This window comes from Hevea brasiliensis, chromosome 11 (genome assembly GCF_030052815.1).
Source record: "Hevea brasiliensis isolate MT/VB/25A 57/8 chromosome 11, ASM3005281v1, whole genome shotgun sequence".
Lineage (NCBI taxonomy): Eukaryota > Viridiplantae > Streptophyta > Magnoliopsida > Malpighiales > Euphorbiaceae > Hevea > Hevea brasiliensis.
Genome location: NC_079503.1, coordinates 2,988,263 through 3,008,499, shown reverse-complemented (window position 1 = coordinate 3,008,499; position 20,237 = coordinate 2,988,263). Strand labels below are relative to the sequence as shown.

At 37.4% G+C, this 20,237-nt stretch overlaps 2 protein-coding genes across 3 annotated transcripts; both read left to right on the top strand.

The window, feature by feature from the left end:
• Positions 1-2,138: 2,138 nt before the first annotated feature.
• LOC110661075 (bark storage protein A) lies at positions 2,139-4,227 on the top strand. The gene is made up of 5 exons (XM_021819603.2): positions 2,139-2,410; positions 3,035-3,102; positions 3,187-3,342; positions 3,427-3,684; positions 3,764-4,227. The coding sequence occupies exons 1-5, from the start codon at positions 2,182-2,184 to the stop codon at positions 4,100-4,102; spliced, it is 1,050 nt and encodes a 349-aa protein (XP_021675295.1). The 5' UTR covers positions 2,139-2,181; the 3' UTR covers positions 4,103-4,227.
• A 285-nt stretch (positions 4,228-4,512) lies between these two features.
• LOC110661072 (putative E3 ubiquitin-protein ligase LIN-1) lies at positions 4,513-11,988 on the top strand. 2 transcript variants are annotated; one of them, XM_058129669.1, is made up of 15 exons: positions 4,513-5,472; positions 6,554-6,787; positions 6,880-6,965; positions 7,050-8,207; positions 8,316-8,460; positions 8,635-8,892; positions 9,053-9,359; positions 9,486-9,610; positions 9,704-9,820; positions 10,199-10,330; positions 10,710-10,832; positions 10,973-11,083; positions 11,193-11,339; positions 11,444-11,689; positions 11,793-11,988. In XM_058129669.1, exons 1-15 carry the CDS (start codon positions 4,663-4,665, stop codon positions 11,808-11,810), a joined length of 4,017 nt encoding a protein of 1,338 aa, XP_057985652.1. In that variant the 5' UTR covers positions 4,513-4,662; the 3' UTR covers positions 11,811-11,988. The 2 variants fall into 2 exon arrangements, with proteins under 2 accessions (XP_057985652.1, XP_021675291.2); XM_021819599.2 differs by lacking the exon at positions 4,513-5,472 and adding an exon at positions 6,029-6,117.
• The last annotated feature ends 8,249 nt before the right edge of the window (positions 11,989-20,237 follow it).

Genomic DNA, 20,237 nt, shown 5'->3' with positions numbered 1-20,237 from the left:
AGAGATGTATAGGGAATCAACTCTCATATATGCACTGTTTTAATATTATATGGGTGCGTGAGTGCTCTAAATTTACCTTTTTGATGTTATAATGCGATTTGTATGAAAACTATGAAGGTATTGCATTCTACTCTTTATGATGCATTAGCTTTAGATAGCTATAGAAATTGTACTTAATTTAAATTATAATAGTTTAATTTAAATTATTTTATATGCACGTTGGGCTTAAATTGTGGGCCTGGTCATGGGTTTGGGAACAGTAAGGCTTATTATGAGCCTTGGAAGCTTTATGCCGGCCTATGTCCTAGTGCTGGTCCAGTCCATGGGATCGGGTCGTGACACTATTTATCAACAGCCCACTACTTATGGTTTGTGGTGCCTTGGGCTTAAGGATCCTTTGTGTTTTTCCTATTTCATGCTGCTCTTTAATGGTTGCTGCTAGGAGTTTCCTTGCATTTGTTCCCAGAGTCCTCCATCCATGAGGAATCAACGCTGGCAACGCAGCTTGCTAAGGTGTTGTGACGAAGACATCGCTTGCTACATGCTACCTAGGGCTTCTTTTTTTTTTTTGGGTTTTGGGTTTTGTATTGGGTTTAGGTAACTAGGCTGTGATTATCTATTGGTTTGCCCTTCTAGGCCTTTGATGTATTGAACCTATTACTAAATGAAGTTTGATTTACCTTTGAAAAAAAAAAAGGTACCTAACCAAATGCCAAATAAGAAGCTAGAAACAGCAAGAGCAAAACAATTTCGTTGAGGGGGAGATGTGGAGGATGAGACAGTTACAACATATTGATTTCGTCAAAAGGGAGAGAGATGACAATATCGTCAATGAGAAAAAACTGAGTGAGGGAGAGGCATTAAAGGTTTGAAGTAGTGGTTGTCGATTGGTCAGATGACGGTGGCAACTGGCTATGAGAGTAAATGCCAACAAGAGGACTAAGAGTGACTTGTAGTGTTGTAATAGAGATGGGTCGCATTTAACAGAGCACCTAACCTAATTCTTGAGATTGAGAGTAAAGGCCGATTAGAGGAGATAAAGGAGAAAGACTTTGAAGTGAAGAGAAAAAGGGCTAGGCATTGGTCAAAGTAAGAGGCAAAGTGGGATGGGAGGGGTGAGGCTAGACCTTGCCAAGGGTTGGGTTACAACTAGAACCAGACTGATTTAAATTGGACTGGAATCAATCAAACTCATGGTTAACTTGAACCTTAACTAAACTGGAATGGAATTGGTTGGTTTGATTTCTAGTCAAATTAAAAATTTTCATTTAAAATAAATTTGAAAGAAAAAAAAAGCATAAAATGTTGAATTTGATGAAAACTGGATTGAGCTGGAATTAATTTTTGAACCTGAGCTGAAACAAGAACCTTGAAGGATTTTACGGGCTAGTTCAAGTTCATAGCCCTAATGAACCAAAACCAGCATGTTGGATCTAGATGAGACTTTGAAGCAGGGAGAGAGAGAGAGAGAGAGAGAGAGAGAGAGGGTGTGGGGGAGGGAGAGGATGCAAAATAGGAGATAATTTAGAGATTTTATAATATATAGAGTAACAAAACCATGTTCTATCATAGGGAACGTAGAGAAATGATTCTTTTGGATTAATTTGATATTTTGACTAAACTAATCAAATCCAAGCAGGAAAAAAAAAATGATAATTAAACCAATTGGATAAAAAAACAATTAAAGTACCAAATATGCAACTCATTTTTTAAGTTAAAACAAATTAAATATTAATAATCCACAAGTACCAAATCACGATTTACCTATAAAAAATAGATAATTATATCATCATTAAAGTGTTTTTCTAGATCGTGAGATATGGCTTTAAGTTAGAATCATAAAGAGAAATGAATTTTTTTTTAAAAAAAAAGTCAGCCGCAGTATCTTGCGTTCATGGTGGCAATTGTGAAACCTCTCATAATCATGCATGTACGATTCCTTGGTTCTAATAACCAATCCCATGTGATATTCCTTGCAGCTTATCCCAGCATTTGACCGGCACCAAGATTGGTATCCTCATAAAAATTCCACGTTCTGACTTTTCTATTCCTCCTACACCGCGTGCTAATTGTTGACTACCACCTTCAATCTCAACAGTTTTCTTTATCACGTGTCTTATATCTCTTGCCTGCCTAAAATATCTCTCTTGAAATATTTTTTTGGTTGCAGAAAGAAAGAAAATGGGGAGGGAGTTGTTCCTGGGACTTCTTGTGGCTTTGGTGGTGGGAATTGGTGGCTGTAGTAGAGCTTATGGTGAAGTTTCTCAAGTTACCATGACAAAGATTGGTAGAGTAAATGAGGAGGGTCCATACTTAGGTATTGTAGTGCCAAATGCCTTTGAGATGAACCCACTTCTCCAGTCCCCAAGTTTTATGGCTGATACTGAGCTTCCTTACTTGGACTTCTCAGGTAAATTTTCTTATGGCTTTTCTCATGATTCTATAAAGATTGTGTTTAGATCGGGGAATTTGAAATATGAGATTTGAATTTGATAAAAATATATATTTTGTTCAATTGATTAGAGTAATGAATATGTATTATGCTTATAAATGGGGAGAGCATGTCAAATTAACTCTAAAGAGTTACTAAGAAGGAAAATATTGTTATTTAAAATCTACAATTTATAATAATTTATACTAAAATTAAATCCAAATCCCTTTATTTCAAATGTTAGTATCCAAACATGGCCTAAAAGAATTTAATTCTAACGAGTTTATAAGAAAAATCATGTGTTTGAAATAATTAGTAAATAAAATGATTGTATTTATTTTCATATTTTGCCATTATTTATAAAAATAAATAAATAAATATAACTATAGGGGTGCTTTGGATATTAGAATTTATAGAAAAGAATTCAATTAGAAAATAATTCAATTAAATTAATTTTTTTTTTCATTTTTGACTTTCCAAACACACCCTCTATCTGTATGTTTTCATAGAGTTTTTACATATTTCATCTATGCTGATTAAAGAAATTTGTGGGTCTATGAGAACCTTTCTTGCTCAGTTTCTTTCATTTTGATTCACACACAGGGAGAAGATTTAGGATTGGAGAAGTGGAAACTGTGAAGGTGATAATTGTCATGACTGGATTAAGCATGGTATGAGTGTTTCCATCTACTTCTTTTCAATTCTACTTTGCTGTTTTATAATTGCAGTTTAAATTAATTAGAGTTCTCAAATAGTTAAATGCAGGTGTAACCACACAATTACTGCTAAGTCTGTTCAAGGTGAGTGGTGTTGTCCACTATGGAATTGCAGGAAATGCAAATCCTTCACTCCAAATTGGAGATGTAACTATCCCTCAATACTGGGCTCACACTGGCCTCTGGAGTTGGCAGGTAAAGAGATTATTTTCTTGATTCTACTTAACTGTTCTCAAATGGACAACTTCTGATCTTGTCTCTGGCTTCCAACATAAGCAGAGGTATGGAGACGGGTCTAATGACGAACTCCCCTTAGAATCTAATGGAGACTACACCAGGAAATTTGGTTTTCTTGAATTTTCTGATTACAACAACAAAACTCATGCAAAAAATGGGAAATCAGTCGAAAACCTTTTAAACAGAGTCTGGTTCCAACCAGAAGAGACTTTTCCAGTAAATGGAATTCCTGAAGTTAGGCAGCACGCCTATTGGGTTCCTGTAGACAAGCATTACTTCCAAGTTGCAAAGAAAGTTCAGGTACTTGAGCTTCTACTACCTTCCTTTACTGATTTCGTTTCCACACCGATCTCTAAAAGCTTGGTTCTGCATTCTACAGGATTTGAAGTTAAGGGGATGCGTGAATTCGACTTGCTTACCAAGAACACCTATGGTGGTGAGAGTCAAAAGGGGTATTAGTGCTAATGTTTTCGTGGACAACGGTGCCTATAGAGGGTTCCTCAACTCCAAATTCAATGCAACTCCAATTGACATGGAGAGTGCAGCAGTAGCCCTAGTGTGTAACCAGCAGCAGAAGCCTTTCATTGCTATCAGAGCTTTGTCAGATTTAGCAGGTGGGGGTTCTGCTCTTTCCAATGAAGCTGACATCTTTTCCTCCTTGGCTGCTCAAAATGCTGTCGATGCTTTACTTAAATTCATTTCCTTGTTGTTTGCTTAATTGCTTATCTCATCATACAACACTTTGTACTCGATTCTTCATTTGATATTTTAATATTATCTGTAAGCAACTTGTAATACCAAATCAAATTATATGAATTTGTCATACAAGTAATTAGATTCGAATTCAAATTTTAATAAGAATAAAATGATAAAAAGGGGTTGGATTAGCATATTAATCAAAAGTGTGGCCCACTAAGAATTGCAGCGTGATATGATGGAAAATTCAATGACAAATGGAAGAAGCAATACTCTGATCTCCAATGGCTAGAAATGCAAAGCGCATAGGGCCGGATGGAGTCAAGGCCGGCCAGGGCGGCAGCAGGGACCCAGTTTTTGGCTTTCTTCCTAAACTTCAGTCCACCTTTGCCGCCAAAATTCAAAGCTAACTTAAACTGCCAATAGTATCCATTTCTGGGTCGTTGCTGGAATTAAAAAATAAAATAAAATCAGGAACGCCCGTTAATTTCGGCTCCACTTCTTTCCTCCACAGCTCCACCCCATAAACCCAAACTCAAATCCTCCTCCTCCTCCTGCTCCACTAAAACAACCGCCGCCGCCATGACAACTAACGTCGCCACCACTACAGCATCCCAAATTCTCCATCAGACCACCGCATTCCTCTCTGAATCCCTCTCCCAACCTGAGCTCCGCCACCATCTTTTCTCTACCCTCCGCAGCAGAACTTCATCTTCCAACCAAACTACCAATCTCAAACCCCTTAACCTTGCCTCAGAAACTCTTGAAAAAGCCATTTCTGCCACAAACCCTTTTAGCCGATCCTCCTCTCTCCGCCTCGCCGAAAGGCTCCTCCTTTCTTACCCTGAAACCACCTTCTCTTCCTTCCTTCTCTCCCTGATTTACACCCTCACCCAGCAAGCCACCAATGCCGCCCTTAGTCTCCTTAACATCTTCTATTTAGACCCTTCATTGGCACGGTCAGAGATTGCTCCAGTCCTTTTCGAAGAGCTGTTTTTGGTCCATCTTTTACCCGTTCTTCAGTTGTTTAATGAGCAACGATCAAGTATTTCTTCTTCTTTCTCAATGAACACGGGCTATGACAGCGACGAAAATTCGATGTGTGATGTGTCAGTGGTTCTTCCTACCTCCAAGGTGTTGTCGAAAATGAGTGGAGGACAAGCTATGGAGTTGAAGGAGCTAGAAAGAAGTTATGAGGAGGTTCTTGATGAGAATTGCAGAATTTTTGCTAAATTCTTTAAGCAGGTTTTAGAGAATAGTGATGAAAATAGAACAATTACACCACCATCGGTAATCTTCAAGGAGGTGGGAAAGGTTGATAAATTGGATGGCAGCAGCGAAGATAAAAGGATGAAAACAGAGGAAGTGGAATTCAAGAATGGACGGTATAATGTAATGCTGAATTTTCCCCATTTTTGTTTCCTCTTGATTAATTTCTTCTTCTTTATATTCTTTCGAAAATTCACTTGCTTAATTTGAAAGCTGCAATTGCTTTAGCTTTCATGTCAGATAATAGTAAAGCTACTTCTACTTGGAATTGGACTTGTAGAATTTCTTTGCATAATTCTTTTAAGTTCATTCTTTTCTTCATTTTGCTTTTGCTGAATCTTTTTTTTCTTTTTTTTTTTTTTTCAAGATTTGTCTCAACTTTTGTGCTGTTCTTCTTGTCCTTGCTGAGATCCCATCAAGTGCAATTTAACTCCCTTTAGATTTCACATGCATAATACTGGAATATATTTTTTTTTATGTAATTGATTAATTCTCATTGTTTTCCAAATCAACTTAAGGGGATTTTGTTTTGAATATGTCAACACTCAACCATAGACAAAGAAAGAAAAACCCTTTTGGCCTCTTTGAATTGGTCCCTTTTGTCCTATTTTGACTTGGGGACACTTTCTTGTATTTTTCTGCTAAAAAAATAGGTTGCAATGCATACACCTATCAATAGTTAAATTCTTATGTTCTCACATATGAAATGTGCATATTCTGTGCTAATGATAATGATATCAGGAGGCCAACTTGATGAAAAATCCAAATGTATGAATTAAGTAGGAAATCTTTGTAATTATCTTTAAGCCAATGCATTCTTCTTCGAAAAAGATTAAAAAAAAAAAAATCTTTAAACCAATGCAATTACCGCACTGTACATAAAAATTCATTTCCTCAAATGTTTTTCTGTATTTTCTTCACTTTCTATGTATTGTCTTAAGCAAGAATTGCATCTGTTCTTCACTTTCTGAACATTTTCCTTTGCAAATGCTTGTTAATTGGATACTTTCAGCCACTCGAGGACTTGCAGACAGAGGTTCATTAAAATGATTGGATGATTAGTGTTCTGATCTCGTGAAACTTGTTTGTCAAAGAGTCAAACAGGAGTTTTTTTTTGTTCGATAATTCCAACTCCACTTTTGTTTTCTTAGCGTCTAGAAGACTAATTCTTCATTTTTTCTTAATTCTTCATTTTTTCTTGCAGCCAATATGGGCTGAAGGAGAAGGATCCACTGAGTTCTGCAGTTTCAGTGGCAGCAGCAGATCCAAGTCTCCTTTATCATCATTTCCTCAAAAAGTCTCTGTGAAAGCCCTCAAAAATTCTAAATCTTGGACATTGACAACATCGCCGACTTTAAATTCAGATTCTGAAATTGGGTCTTCTTTGGACGACAATATGATTAATTCTTCCTCTTCGGAATCTGAAGCCGAATTTCAGGTAATCGGTGCTTACAAGAACATAGTTATCAACTCTGGACGGATTTACCTATGCAGTTGTTTTAGTTATAAATGTTGTGCACTGTCTTGTAGGGAAACAACACAAAATTGACATTGTTTGAACCTCGACAAAGCCAAACCCAAAAAAAAAAGCAGCCCATTATATCAGATTCCAGTAGGTATGTATTATTGAAAGTAACCCCATCGTCATTACATTGTCGAGTGCAGTTTTCTCATCTTTGAATTCTTTCTGTCACCATTAGTTCTCCAGATCATGTAATGGGAGATACAGTTAACCCTCCGGGTGCGGGAAAACATACACCTCCAAAGGACTTCGTCTGTCCCATAACAAGCCATCTGTTTGATGATCCAGTAACTCTTGAGACAGGGCAGACATATGAACGAAAGGCAATTCAAGAATGGCTTGATAGAGGAAATTCAACATGCCCAATTACTCGCCAGAAGTTGCATAGCACCCAACTGCCTAAGACAAACTATGTGCTCAAAAGGCTTGTTGCAAGTTGGCAGGAACAGAATCCTAATTTCATATCAAACCAATCTGAAGCTCCACATCAGAAGACTGAACCGAGCTTTAAGTCAACAATAATGCCTCCAATTACTTCTCCTAATAGTGTCATTAGCCAAGCCACCATTGATAGTACCATGAGTGAGCTACGACACGCCATTACCAATCTTTGTATGTCAGAAATTTTGAATGAGTCTGAAATGGCTGTCCTTCGAATAGAGCAATTCTGGCAAGAGGCCAATATGGACCCTGATGTTCAAAGCATGCTTTCAAAACCTCCTGTTATTAATGGATTTGTAGAGATCCTTTTCAATTCAATCGATCCACAGGTGCTGAAAGCAACTATTTTTCTCCTGTCTGAATTAGGGTCAAGAGACAAAGGTGTGATCCAGACACTTACACGAGTTGAATCTGATGTGGAATGCATCGTGGCTCTTTTCAAGAAGGGCTTATTAGAAGCTGTTGTGTTGATATATCTTTTAAGACCGTCTACCATGAGCTTACTGGAGATGGACATGGTGGAATCTCTCTTAACAGTCATTAAGAAGAAAGAGGATGTGATTAAAATGCGTTTGAAGCCAAAAACAGCTTCTGTGCTTCTACTGGGACAAATCCTTTGTGGCAGTGAAGAAAGCACTGTTTTTTCAATTGTCAATGCTATTGTTTCAACCAAAGTGATTGAAAGTATTGCTGGCAGCTTGGAAGCTGATTGGGCAGAGGAGCGGATTGCAGCAGTGGGGATCTTATTAAGATGCATGCAGGAAGATGGGAAATGTAGAAACACGATCGCTGATAAAGCTGAGCTGGGTCCAGTTTTAGAGACCTTCATGAGTGCAAGTGATGGAGAAAGGTTTGAGATAGTTCACTTCTTCTCTGAATTGGTCAAATTAAACAGGTAATTTTGTCTCAAGTTCAAGTCTGATATGTATAATCTTTCAATCTTGCTTGATGAATCTTGAATTTATGCCAGCAAGGGTAAATTTTGTCGTCTGATTTTCTCTAGGAGGACATTCAATGAGCAAGTTCTCCACATTATTAAGGATGAAGGTGCTTTTAGCACAATGCACAGCCTTCTTAATTATTTACAGACAGCTCTTCAAGATCAATGTCCTGTTGTTGCTGGTCTCTTACTCCAACTTGATCTTCTGGTGTGTCTCTCTCTCCCCTTTCACAGATAAATATTGTGAAACTATGATCAAAGAAGATTGTATCATTGATGCTTGCACTGGATGATTATATTGCTCCCAAAACTTGAAAGTAAAAGGCCTACAGCCTCCTTCTACTGTGCCATGTCAGATAATTACTAATGTATTGGTTGGTAGGTTGAGCCAAGAAAGATGAGCATATACCGAGAAGAGGCAATAGATAATCTTATTTCATGCCTGGGAAAGTATGAATTTCCTGTTGCTCAAATAGCTGCAGCACATACAATTATGTCTTTGCAAGGAAGGTTTACTGCCTCGGGAAAGTCTCTTGGTCGAGCTTTTCTTCTTAAACGTGCTGGACATAGCAAAAGTTACAGATATCTTATGCGCATGGAGCAGCTTGGCAACTTGTCTGGAGAAATTGAAGAAACATTGGTCAGCTTCTTTAAAATCACTAAATAACATCTGTAAATTTATGAAATTGCTAATCATTGCTATTGTTGTGCTTAGTTCTTCTCTGCTGAGTTATGCTTTTGTTTCTTTTATTGTATTCTTCCCATGGTTGTTATTTTACTGCTTCTATTGACATCTACAGGAAGAAGAGAGGGCGGCTGAAGAGTGGGAAAGAAAAATGGCCTTCGCTCTAGTAAGCCATGAGTTTGGTTTAGTCTTTGAGGCTTTAGCAGACGGATTGAAGAGCAGAAACGCAGAGTTATGCTCAGCGTGCTTTGTGTCAGCAACATGGCTAGTATACATGCTTGGTGTTCTTCCTGACACAGGGATACGAGGAGCAGCCCGAGTTTGCCTGCTCAAGCGCTTTGTTACAATTTTTAAGTCTGCAAAGGACACTGAAGACAGAGTCCTTTCATTGCTTGCTCTAAAAAGCTTCATAAATGACCCTGGTAGGTGGCAATCTCTGCAACAAACATTGTTTGACTTTAAAAGAGTGTCTGAGGTACCAGCATTCAAGCCACATTGAACCCTTTGATTACTTTGCAAGCTTACATCTTTGACATTGTGAATTCTAGAGGGGCTGCGGGACCTCACTTCCTACGTGAAGGATATTAAGAAAGGTCTCAGAGAGCTTAAGAAATCCTCTCCCTTGGCACTTGAAGTTCTGAAAGTTCTCTCCGAGGGGCATGAATCCAGTGCTGTAAGTTTGTTAATCCAGAAATTTAATGCAACTATCAATTTTTCTAATACATATTCATCCACCAAGAAAAACCATTTGCTTGTTGGACAACAGGAATTCTGGAATCATGAAGAATTAACTCAAGTAGATTGCAGTGATAATGGAGAAGTGCTTTCTATCACTTGTTTCAAAGACAAGATATTTTCTGGCCATTCTGATGGAACTATAAAGGTAATTTCTACCCATCAGCCTTATTTTCCTTCAAGTCCATCGATAAGATATGAGCCATGGTATTACAAATTTATGAAGTTGTAAGCCAGTATTTATGGTAATTATATGTACGTGAAATAGTTAGTATTATACAGGCATCCATAGGTTCTTTAGAATTCTTAATTTTTGTTCTCCAGATTCAATTTTTGCTGGTTATGAATGTCTATCAAAATAGTGTTTCTTACTTCTTAGCAGAAAATTTTTTCATAAGAGGTCTGCAGTGGTTAACCAAAGTCAGTACCTTAACATTAACTCTAAGCAGAAAATGTTTATCAAACTGCATTAAATGAAATTTAGGGAAATTTGAGTTTATTGACATTCTTTGTTCCGCTTCTGAAGGTTTGGACTGGCAGAGGCAGCATTCTTCAACTCATCCAAGAAATTCGAGAACATACCAAGGCAGTCACCAGCTTGGTAGTTTTACATTCCGGAGATAGATTATATAGTGGTTCACTTGATAGAACTGCAAGGGTATGCTCTTACAACTCTTTCAATTCTGGATGATTGAATAAAATATATATATATAAAAAAAAAAAATCAATCCAGAAAGTATAGCAACTCCAAAGCCCTGTAAAACTGCTAGCTTTCAAAGGAAGCTTGCTAGAGAGGGGGCAAGCACTTGGCGTATATTCACTACCAAAATCACTAATATTATTTTCCCTACATTTGCTAGAAGTCATCAACAGATATTTCAACAGTAGCTCTATTCTTCGAGTTGCTTCCAAAATTAGCTCATCATATAGATTTTCGGTCCCCTTCTTAGTAGTGATCATTAAGTTTCTAAGTTGATTCAATCCGTACCAAAGTTATTTCAACATATTCAATGGAGATTTTGAATTGTGATGAATAGGTTTGGTCCATTGGCAATGAAGCACTGCATTGTGTACAAGTACATGATATGAAGGACCAGGTTCATAATCTAGTGGTGGCAAATAGCATTTCCTGCTTCATTCCACAAGGAGCCGGAGTCAAGGTACCATATAAGCTCATCCATCTTTACTTTTGCTGGGTATTTTTATTTGCATATGGTTAATATGCCCAGGAAAAAACTGTGTGCGTCTAAAAGGATTTGCATACATGTTTAACTGAAGCCTGGCTTCTATTTCCCCTCAGGTTCACTCATGGAATGGAGGATTCAAATTGTTGAATTCGAATAAATATGTCAAGTGTTTATCTCTGGTACAAGGGAAACTATACTGTGGATGTCATGATAGTAGTATTCAGGTATCATGTTTCCCTCAGCAATACATGAACTGCACTCAGCTGCTGCAAACTAGCTTTCCAACTTTGCTTTCCGTTGAAGTTCTGACTAAAAGCTCTTTATGTTCTACAGGAAATTGATTTGGCAACAGTAACATCTGTAACCATTCAAAATGGATCAAGAAAATTACTAGGAAAAGCAAATCCCATACATGCTCTGCATGTTCGCGATGGACTGATATATTCAGCAAGCTCAGCGTTAGATGGAGCAGCTGTGAAGGTGTATCTTAAGAGACTAACTCAAATGCCATCTCTTGTTGGAAATTTCTCTTCTATTTTATTACTGGCAGCTAACAATATCTAATTTTGTTTTGTCTGGCGAAGATTTGGAGTGCTTCAACTTATGGTCTAGTAGGCTCAGTTCCAACTACATTGGAAGTAAGGGCTATGGCAATAAGCTCAGAGCTCATTTATTTAGGATCCAAAGGAGGAACAGTGGAAATTTGGGATCAGAAAAAGCAAAACAGAATCGAAACTCTGCAAACCGGCACAGATGGTAGGGTCCTTTGCATAGCCCTTGATGGTAATGAAGAAGTGTTGGTAATTGGAACTTCAGACGGCCGGATTCAGGTAAAAGAAAAATCTCCATTTTTTCTTGAATGTTTCTGCTTATACTACCAAGCAATTCTTTGATAAACATGCATAATAATTTCAACCTTTATTTGGGTTGCAGGCTTGGGGATTGAGCTAGAAATGGAGGATGCTGTAAATTTTTCTTGACATAATTTCTTTAGAGCACATGAGTGCTTAATTATTTGAATTGAAATTCATTTTGCACCCTTCAAATAACCAACTTCATTTCAGATTTATTCTTGAAATGTATATAGCTGAAACTTAAAATTAAAATAATATTCTTTCTTTTTTAACCACTTGATGCAGACCACGGAATTTTTGTAGAATTGTACAGAAACTGAGAAATTTCTTATAATAATAATAATAACGCAATAAAATTTTAGAACAGTTTCAGAACTTAACCAATATATAATTTCAATTTCAAGCCGGAGGATTGGGATTGGATCTAAGGATTTCCCAATTTAGGTTTAGTTTGGTTTGGTTGTAATCAAATTTAACAGTAAATTACATTTAAAAAAATGAAAAATTATTGATTCGGCCCATTTAAGTCTAATTTTAATCGATTCAATTTTTATCAATTTTAATTTGAGTTCAATTCTAAATTGAACCGTGATTGTCAACTTTCAAGAGTATTTACCAATAAATGGTGCCTTTAATTATCTATATATGTCACGACCCAACCTATGGGCCGGACCGGTACTAGTACCTGGGCCAGCCTAAAGCTTTCGAGGCCCGTAGTAAGCCTAACTATTCATTAACTCAACTCTAAGACCCATTTGGGCCCAATTTCAAGAATTCAACTGGACAGAGTCCGGCCATAAAATGAATCTTTCAACGGAGAGTTTTTGACTCACCCGACCTGTAAACACAATATATATCAAGTGGGGAGCTCAGCTCACCCTCCACATACTCATAACAACATAAAAATAAATGGGAGCTCAGCTCCCTCATCCAGTCCATCAACATGCATAAAATAATAAGTTTACAGGTCCAATATAACAATTTATATGATAGACCCAATTCAATAAATACTTCTAACACATGCGAAAATTCTAGAAGTTTATAGAATTACACAAACATGAATAGATGAACTGCGAGGGAGAAAAGAAGGTTAACCTCAAAAATATCCTCCTGTGGCCTGGAAAAATATTGAACAGGAGTGAGCGTTCGACTTAGAGAGTAAAATATCAATTTTAACCATAATCTCTATAACTATCTAAAACTAATACACCATGTAGGGTGAAATGCAACATCAGCAATAATTTCACATCACAACATCAAAAAGGTAATTTGAAGCACTCACACACCCATTAATATCAATCATAATATATGGGAGCTGATCCCCTATACAGCTCTCTTAAATCCAACCTGTGCCAGTGAAGAACTCAAGCCGGACTTTCGCTTAATAAACCAAATCGGGGTCCCAGCGAAGAACTCAAGCCGTGTCTACCCCGAAGGACCGGGTCCCAGCGAAGATCTCAAGCCGTGTCTACCCGTCCTATCCATAGTCAGCACCACATCTCAGGCACGCCAACGCACACACACTGCTCCAAATTACCACAACAACATCCATGGCACTTTAATAGTTATGAATGCAACATAAAACGTGCCTAGAGTTTAACTACATAGATACATAGATACATACATATAAGTGATGCATGGGCATGCTTGAACATATAATAATAGTGAAATTACAATTAAAATTAATATTTTACTCACAGACTTGACGGCGGTCACTGTGGCGACTGGGCGGAGGAAGAAGGCTGTCCCGGCTCACCTGATAATTTTATTACAATCATTTAATAAATTTGACTCAATACAAACTTAAGAAAAGACAAAAAAACATCCTAAGTCTTGCCGAAAATCTGGCAGAGTATCCCCTATACGTAGGACCTACTCAACTTGCAAAAGGGCTCAAAACGCATTTCTATATTCACAATCCATATATCCACAACTCAATCATATCACACAGCCCCTCCTGGGCCCATCCAAACAGTCATCCATCACAATATGTAAAATTTCAATTTAGTCCTTATAATTGACTCTTTTTGCAAAAACTACCCAAATGAACTCTAAAAATTCCAAAACTTTGCCCCGCGGTCCTTAGCAATATTACTAGGCTAATGCAAAAAGAATCATAATTTTCTGAACTACCACGAATATTTTATGAATTTTTAATCTCATTTAAGCACTAGAAAATTATAAAAAAGTAAGGTTCGGGTTTACCTATGCCGATTCCGACTTCGGGGACGCACTCGAGACGTCTGACGATGGTGGGGTAGCCAAAATCTCGATCTAATTCGGAGACTTTTTCGGTAATCGGTCTGTCTGGCCGAAAATTCACAGACTCGGACAACTGTCGAATTTCCGCGAATTGAAGATACCTACACGAAGCCCACAACACGGGGGTTAGTACATAAATTTTACGGAATTTTCTAAGCTCATTTAATGCTCGGAAAAACACTACGAAGTTCCATGGGATCCACCGAAAAACAGTGTCGAAAAAATTTGAAATTTATATCGCCGCGAAGCTCTCGATGAGTGGAGCACTCTGGTACTCTCGGTTTTCTCGTGGGGTTCACGGTTTGTGAGAAATCTAGCCCAAAAGTCAAAATGGGCTAAAACTTCCCGAGCAAAAATTAAACAAACTGCTCAATGGATTTCGGTGTTCTTAGTGTTTATGGAAGCTCTCGACGAGTAGATGGATTTAGGCACAAAACCCGGTTCGATTGGTGGCCGGATCGGCCGAATTTTCGCTGGGAAGATGAAGCGGGGCGCTTGCTTGTCGCGTTGCTTCGTGCGCCTTTTGCCGGCATTTCAGTGGCGGCCGAGGAAGGTGGTCGTGAGGCGCCGGCAGTGGGGTGGCTGGAGAGCGCGCGCAAGGAGGGAGGAGAGAGAAAACAGGAGAGAAAGAGAGAGGGGTCGGGACGCGCGTGGGGAGGAAGAAAAAGGAAGAAGTCGGTCCGATTCGACCGGTCCGATCCGGTCCGGTTCAATTAGGCCGGTTCGATTCAGAATATAAAATTTTGAATTTTTACTCTGCCTTGAGACCGAAAACGAGGTCAAAAATTCCGAAAAAATTTCAGAAAACTCAGAAAAATGCGTAGACTCCAAATATATTTTTAGTTTTGCCACGTGGTCTTTAAATTAATTTTTAAAAATCATCAAAGTTTATATTTTCGAAAAATCGAACCCGATTTCTAAAATCCAAAAATTTCAAATAATTTCCTAAAATTCAAATAAAATAAAATATCAATATTTACCCAAAAATAATAAATTTAAAAATTAGGGGTGTTACAATATAAATATATTTAACCTGTTTTGGGATTGAAAAATTTTGAAATATAAGATTTGAATTTGATAAAAGTATATATTTTATTCAATTGATTAGAATCATGAATACAAATTAGATTTTATCAAGGTGGAAAGCATGCTATTTGAGTATGGATATAAAATAATGTTATTTTCGTTCAACTCTAAAAAAATTTAATAAGTAAAATGACGTTACTTAAAATACACAATTTATCAATAACATATACTAAAATTAAATTTAAATTCTTTTATTTCAACTATTAGTATTCAAACATAGCATAAAACTCAATTTCACCAATTAAACAGTAAAAAAAAAAAAGGATTTGGGTCTTGCTAATTATACATATGCACTTTTGGTTAGTGATTTCTTATTTCTTTGAAAATTTGCTTATAGACATTTGCCCTTTTGGTTTTGCTTGAATGGTTTACGATTGTTGGGTATTCTTGTCTTCAACATTATATAAAGAAGAGTTATTATCAGCTGCTTTCTGACAATTAAAAAAAAAAAAAAAAAAGCCATGACTATAGTTAGTGCTTTCTTATTTCTTTAGACTACTTTAGGATATGTACAATGCATAAATCTAATGTGAAAGTGTAATAAGTTCATAAGAAAAATAAAAAAAAAAGAGAAAAAAATTATTATAAAAAGTTTTGAATTAGCGACTAACTAAATAAATTACTAATCTATTAAAATTGATTGCTAATCGATTCAGCAACTGATTTAATCAATTACAATGGAGCTAATTGTAAATAGCAACAGACTATCAAATCGATTGCTAATAATTTTTAATAAAAAACTATCAATTACAAATAACAATCGATTTAATCAATGAAACATACTCAGTGGTAAAAAATTTTGTATCTTTAATTTCATGTTTTCGCAATTATTTTATAAATTAGTTGCTAATTTAAAAAAAATTAAATTTTCAAATAACAAACATAAATAATTTTTTTTTTAAAATATTAAATAATAAATTATTAATAAAAATTAGTACCAAAAATTAATATAAAAACATTATAAAAAATTACTAATAATAACTATTATAGAAAATATTAACAAAAAATTAAATATAAAAAGATATTTAGAAGACAAATTACTATATATGTGTGTATAACAAAAAAAATTACTAAAAATTAATACCACAAATAAGTTACTAATAAAAAATATATTTGTACAAAAATTTTATTTTATGTAAAAAATTAAATTGAATAAAAAAGATGAGAAAAAAAAGATAATGAAGAAGAAAAAGGATAAAAAAAAATGAAGAAAATAAATGAGAAAGGAAAAGATGAAGAATAAAAAAATAGATGAGAAAAAAAGATGATGAAAAAGAAATATATAAAAAAATAGATGATGAAAAAATAGATAAGAAAAAAATGATAAAAAATAGATGAGAAAGAAAAAAATGTGAAGAAAATATGTTAGAAAGGAAAAAATGATAAATAAAATAGATAAGAATGAACGGGATGATAAAAAAATGAGAGAAAAAAAAAAGAGTAATGAGAAAGAAAATGAGTAGTAATTTATATAAATGAATTATCAATTAATTGTCGATTGCTAATTTTTTTTAAAAATTAGATGAGAATTTTTAATGTAACACCTCAAAATTTTAAATTTTATTATTTTATGAGCATTTTTGGTATTTTAATTTTATTTAAATTTCAGGAATTTTTTTGAGATTTTCGGATTTTAAAAATCGGGTTCGATTTTCTGAAAATATAAACTTTGATGATTTTTAAAAAAAATTAATTTAAAGACTACGTGCCAAAACTAAAAATATATTTGGAGTCTACGAATTTTTCTGAGTTTTCTGGAATTTTTCCGGAATTTTTGGACCTCGTTTTCGGTCCCGAGGCAGAGCAAAAATTCAAAATTTTGTATTTCGAATCGAACTGGCCGAATCGAACTGGACCGGATTGGACCGGTCGAATCGGACCGGTTCCCTCCCCTTTTTCTTCTTCCCGCGCGCGTCTCCTCCCCCTTCTCTCTTTCTCCCGTTTTCTCTCTCCTCCTGCCCCAGCCCGCCGGCCAGCCACCTCCCCCGCCACCCCAGCTCACCGGCGTGCCGTCCCACCTCCTTCCCCCGACCGGCCGGAAAACGCGCGCGAACACCCCTCCCTCGCGCGCGCGACGTTTCGACTTCCCGGCCAAAATCTGGCCGATCCGGCCACCAATCGGACCGGGTCTTCTATCTAAAATCATCTACTCGTCGAGAGCTTTCCATAGACACCAAGAACGCCGAAATCCATCGAGCGGTTTGTCCAATTTTTGCCCGGGAAGTTTTAGCCCATTTTGACTTTCGGGCTAGATTTCTCACAAACCGTGAATTCCACGAGAAAACCGAGAGTACCAGAGCGCTCCACTCGTCGAGAGCTTCGCGGTGACATAAATTTCGAATTTTTCCGACACCGTTTTTCGATGGGTCCCACAGAACTTCGCAGTGTCTTTTCTAGCATTAAATGAGCTTAGAAAATTCTGAAAATTTTATTTACTAACCCCCGTGTTGTGGGCTTCGTGTAGGTATCCTCAATTCACGGAAATTCGACAGTTGACCGATGCGCAAATTTCAGCCGCATGCACTGCTAGGAAAAGTCTCCGAATTGGACCGAGGTTTTGGCTATCCCCCCATTGTCAGACATCCCGAGCGCGTTCCCAAAGTCAGAATAGGCAAAGGTAAACCCAAACCTTGCTTTTTCATAATTTTCTAGTGCTTAAATAGGATTAAAAATCCATAAAATATTCGTGATAGCTTAGAAAATTATGATTCTTTTTGCAATAGCCTAGTAATATTGCTAAGGACCGCGGGGAAAAGTTTTAGAATTTTTAGAGCTTGTTTGGGTAGTTTTTGCAAAAATGATCAATTATAAGGTCTATATTGAAATTTTTCCTATTGTGATGGATGACTGATTTGATGGGCCCAGGAGGGGCTGTGTGATGTGATTGAGTTATGGATATATGGATTGTGAATATAGAAGTGTGTTTTGAGCCATTTTGCAGGTTGGGTAGGTCCTAGGTATAGGGGAGACTCTGCCGGATTTTCGGCACGACTTAGGACGTATTTGGTCTTTCCTTGATTGTATTGAGTCATTTGTATTAAATAATTGTAATGTAATTGTCAGGTGAGCCGGGACAGCCTTCTTCCTCTGTCCAGCCGCCACAGTGACCGTTGTCAAGTCTGTGAGTAAAATATTAATTTTAATTGTAATTTCACTATTATTATATGTTCAAGCATGCCCATGCATCACTTATATGCATATATCTATGTAGATAAACTTCAGGCACGATTTATGTTGCATTCATAACTGTGAAAGTGTCATGTATGTTGCTGTGGTAATTTGGAGCAGCAGCGTATGCGGCGTGCGTGTGATGTGGTGTGGACTATGGATAGGACGGGTAGTCACGCTTGAGATCTTATTTGGGCCGATCCTTCGGGGGTAGTCACGGCTTGAGTTCTTCATGGGACCCCGATTTGGTTTATTAAGCGAAAGTCCGGCTTGAGTTCTTCACTGCACCAGTTGGATTTAAGAGAGTCAGATAGGATCAGCTCCCATATATTATGAATGATATTACAGGGTGTGTGAGTGCTCCAAATTACCTTTTTGATGTTATGATGTGAAAATGTTGTCGATGTTGCATTTCACTCTACAGGGTGCATTAGTTTTAGATAGTTATAGAGATTATGGTTAAAATTGATATTTTACTCTCTGAGTCGAACGCTCAGTCCTGTTCAATATTTTTCCAGGCCACAGGAGGATATTTTTGAGGTTAACCTGCTTTCTCCCTCGTAGGTTATTTATTCATGCTTGTGTAATTCTATAAATATCTAGAATTTCCGCATGTGTTAGAAATGTTTATTTGATATGGGTCTGTAAACTAAATTATTATTTTGGACCTGTAAACTTAATATTCTATGCATGTTTGATGGATTGGATGAGGGAGCTGAGCTCCCATTTATTTTTATGCTGATGAGTATCTGGAGGGTGAGCTGAGCTCCCCAATGGAGTATTTACTGTGTTTACAGGTCGGGTGAGTCAAAAACTTCCTGTTGGTAGGTCCATTTTATGGCCGGACTCTGTCCGGTTGATTTCTCGAAATTGGGCCCAAATGGGCCTTATAGTTGGGTTAAGTGAATAGTTAGGCTTACTATGGGCCTCGGGGGCTTTAGGCTGGCCTAGGTCCTAGTGCCGATCCGGCCCATAGGTTGGGTCGTGACAAATGTGGTATCAGAGCTTAGGCTCCAGATTCTTAGGGAAAAATTGTCTAAGTGTTGGGAAGAGTCCGCTAAGAGTCACATGCGGAAAAATAGGGTCCACATTCGTCTTGCATTGTCATCTTTGCTTCTAGTTTCTGCTTCATATATTGTGTGTAAATATGAGTCTATAGAGCTATATAATGTGCAGTTTTGAATTTTGTGGGCTAATGCTGCTGAATTTCAGGAAAATGCGTAGAAGGTGAGAGCCGCCATCGCACTGTAACTGCATGTGCTGACGAGGTGTCAGCACAGGATGAGGCGCCTGCCCCGAGGAGGCGGGGAAGGAGGCCTAGAGCTGCTCAAGTAGAAGAGCAGCTGCCAATAGTTCAGGATTAGTCTTTCATGGCACAGGGTCCCATGGACCCCATGGTAGCTACTCTAGCTGGATTGCAGAGAACCATGAATATGATGGCGCAGTATATGGTCCACCCTCCACAGCAGCAGCAGTTCACCGCACCAAGAGGAGAACCTTACAAACAGATCATAAATTTCAAGAAATTGGTGCCTGGTACTTATGATGTGTCAGATGATGCATATCGGTTTTTGGATTCCTGCAGACAGGCAGGAACAGAATTGCAGTTGACTAATAGAAGACTTATAGAGTGTATGCAGCATGTCATGGGGCCTATGCCTAGACAATGGATGAATGACTACATATTACCTCGGATGGAGGGTTTGTCGTGGACTCAGTTTGTGGAACTGTTCATCAATCGGTTTGTGCCAGAAAGCTTCAGAGATCAGAAGCAGTGGGCCTTTGAGGCCTTAAGACAGAATGGCAAGTGCAGAGATGAATATGCTACTGCAATTCGAATTGAGCATATATGCCCCAAAGCAGAGCTACGAAACTATGAAGGTGAAAAGATTCCTAAAGGGGCTTGTGGAAGGTATGCGAACACGCCATGATGTCTCGATCTTTTGATGTGGTGGTTGATCGAGCGCAGATTGAGATTAGCTATCTGTGGATGACAATGGAAGAGCAA

Excerpts from the sequence above, each read along its gene's own strand:
- LOC110661075 (XM_021819603.2), top strand. The coding sequence starts at position 2,182 with ATGGGGAGGGAGTTGTTCCTGGGACTTCTTGTGGCTTTGGTGGTGGGA. Across the intron at positions 3,103-3,186 it reads TCATGACTGGATTAAGCATG|TTAAATGCAGGTGTAACCAC; the intron begins GTATGAGTGTTT and ends GTTCTCAAATAG. Across the intron at positions 3,343-3,426 it reads CTGGCCTCTGGAGTTGGCAG|AGGTATGGAGACGGGTCTAA; the intron begins GTAAAGAGATTA and ends CAACATAAGCAG.
- LOC110661072 (XM_058129669.1), top strand. The coding sequence starts at position 4,663 with ATGACAACTAACGTCGCCACCACTACAGCATCCCAAATTCTCCATCAG. Across the intron at positions 8,461-8,634 it reads TACTCCAACTTGATCTTCTG|GTTGAGCCAAGAAAGATGAG; the intron begins GTGTGTCTCTCT and ends ATTGGTTGGTAG. Across the intron at positions 10,833-10,972 it reads CACAAGGAGCCGGAGTCAAG|GTTCACTCATGGAATGGAGG; the intron begins GTACCATATAAG and ends ATTTCCCCTCAG.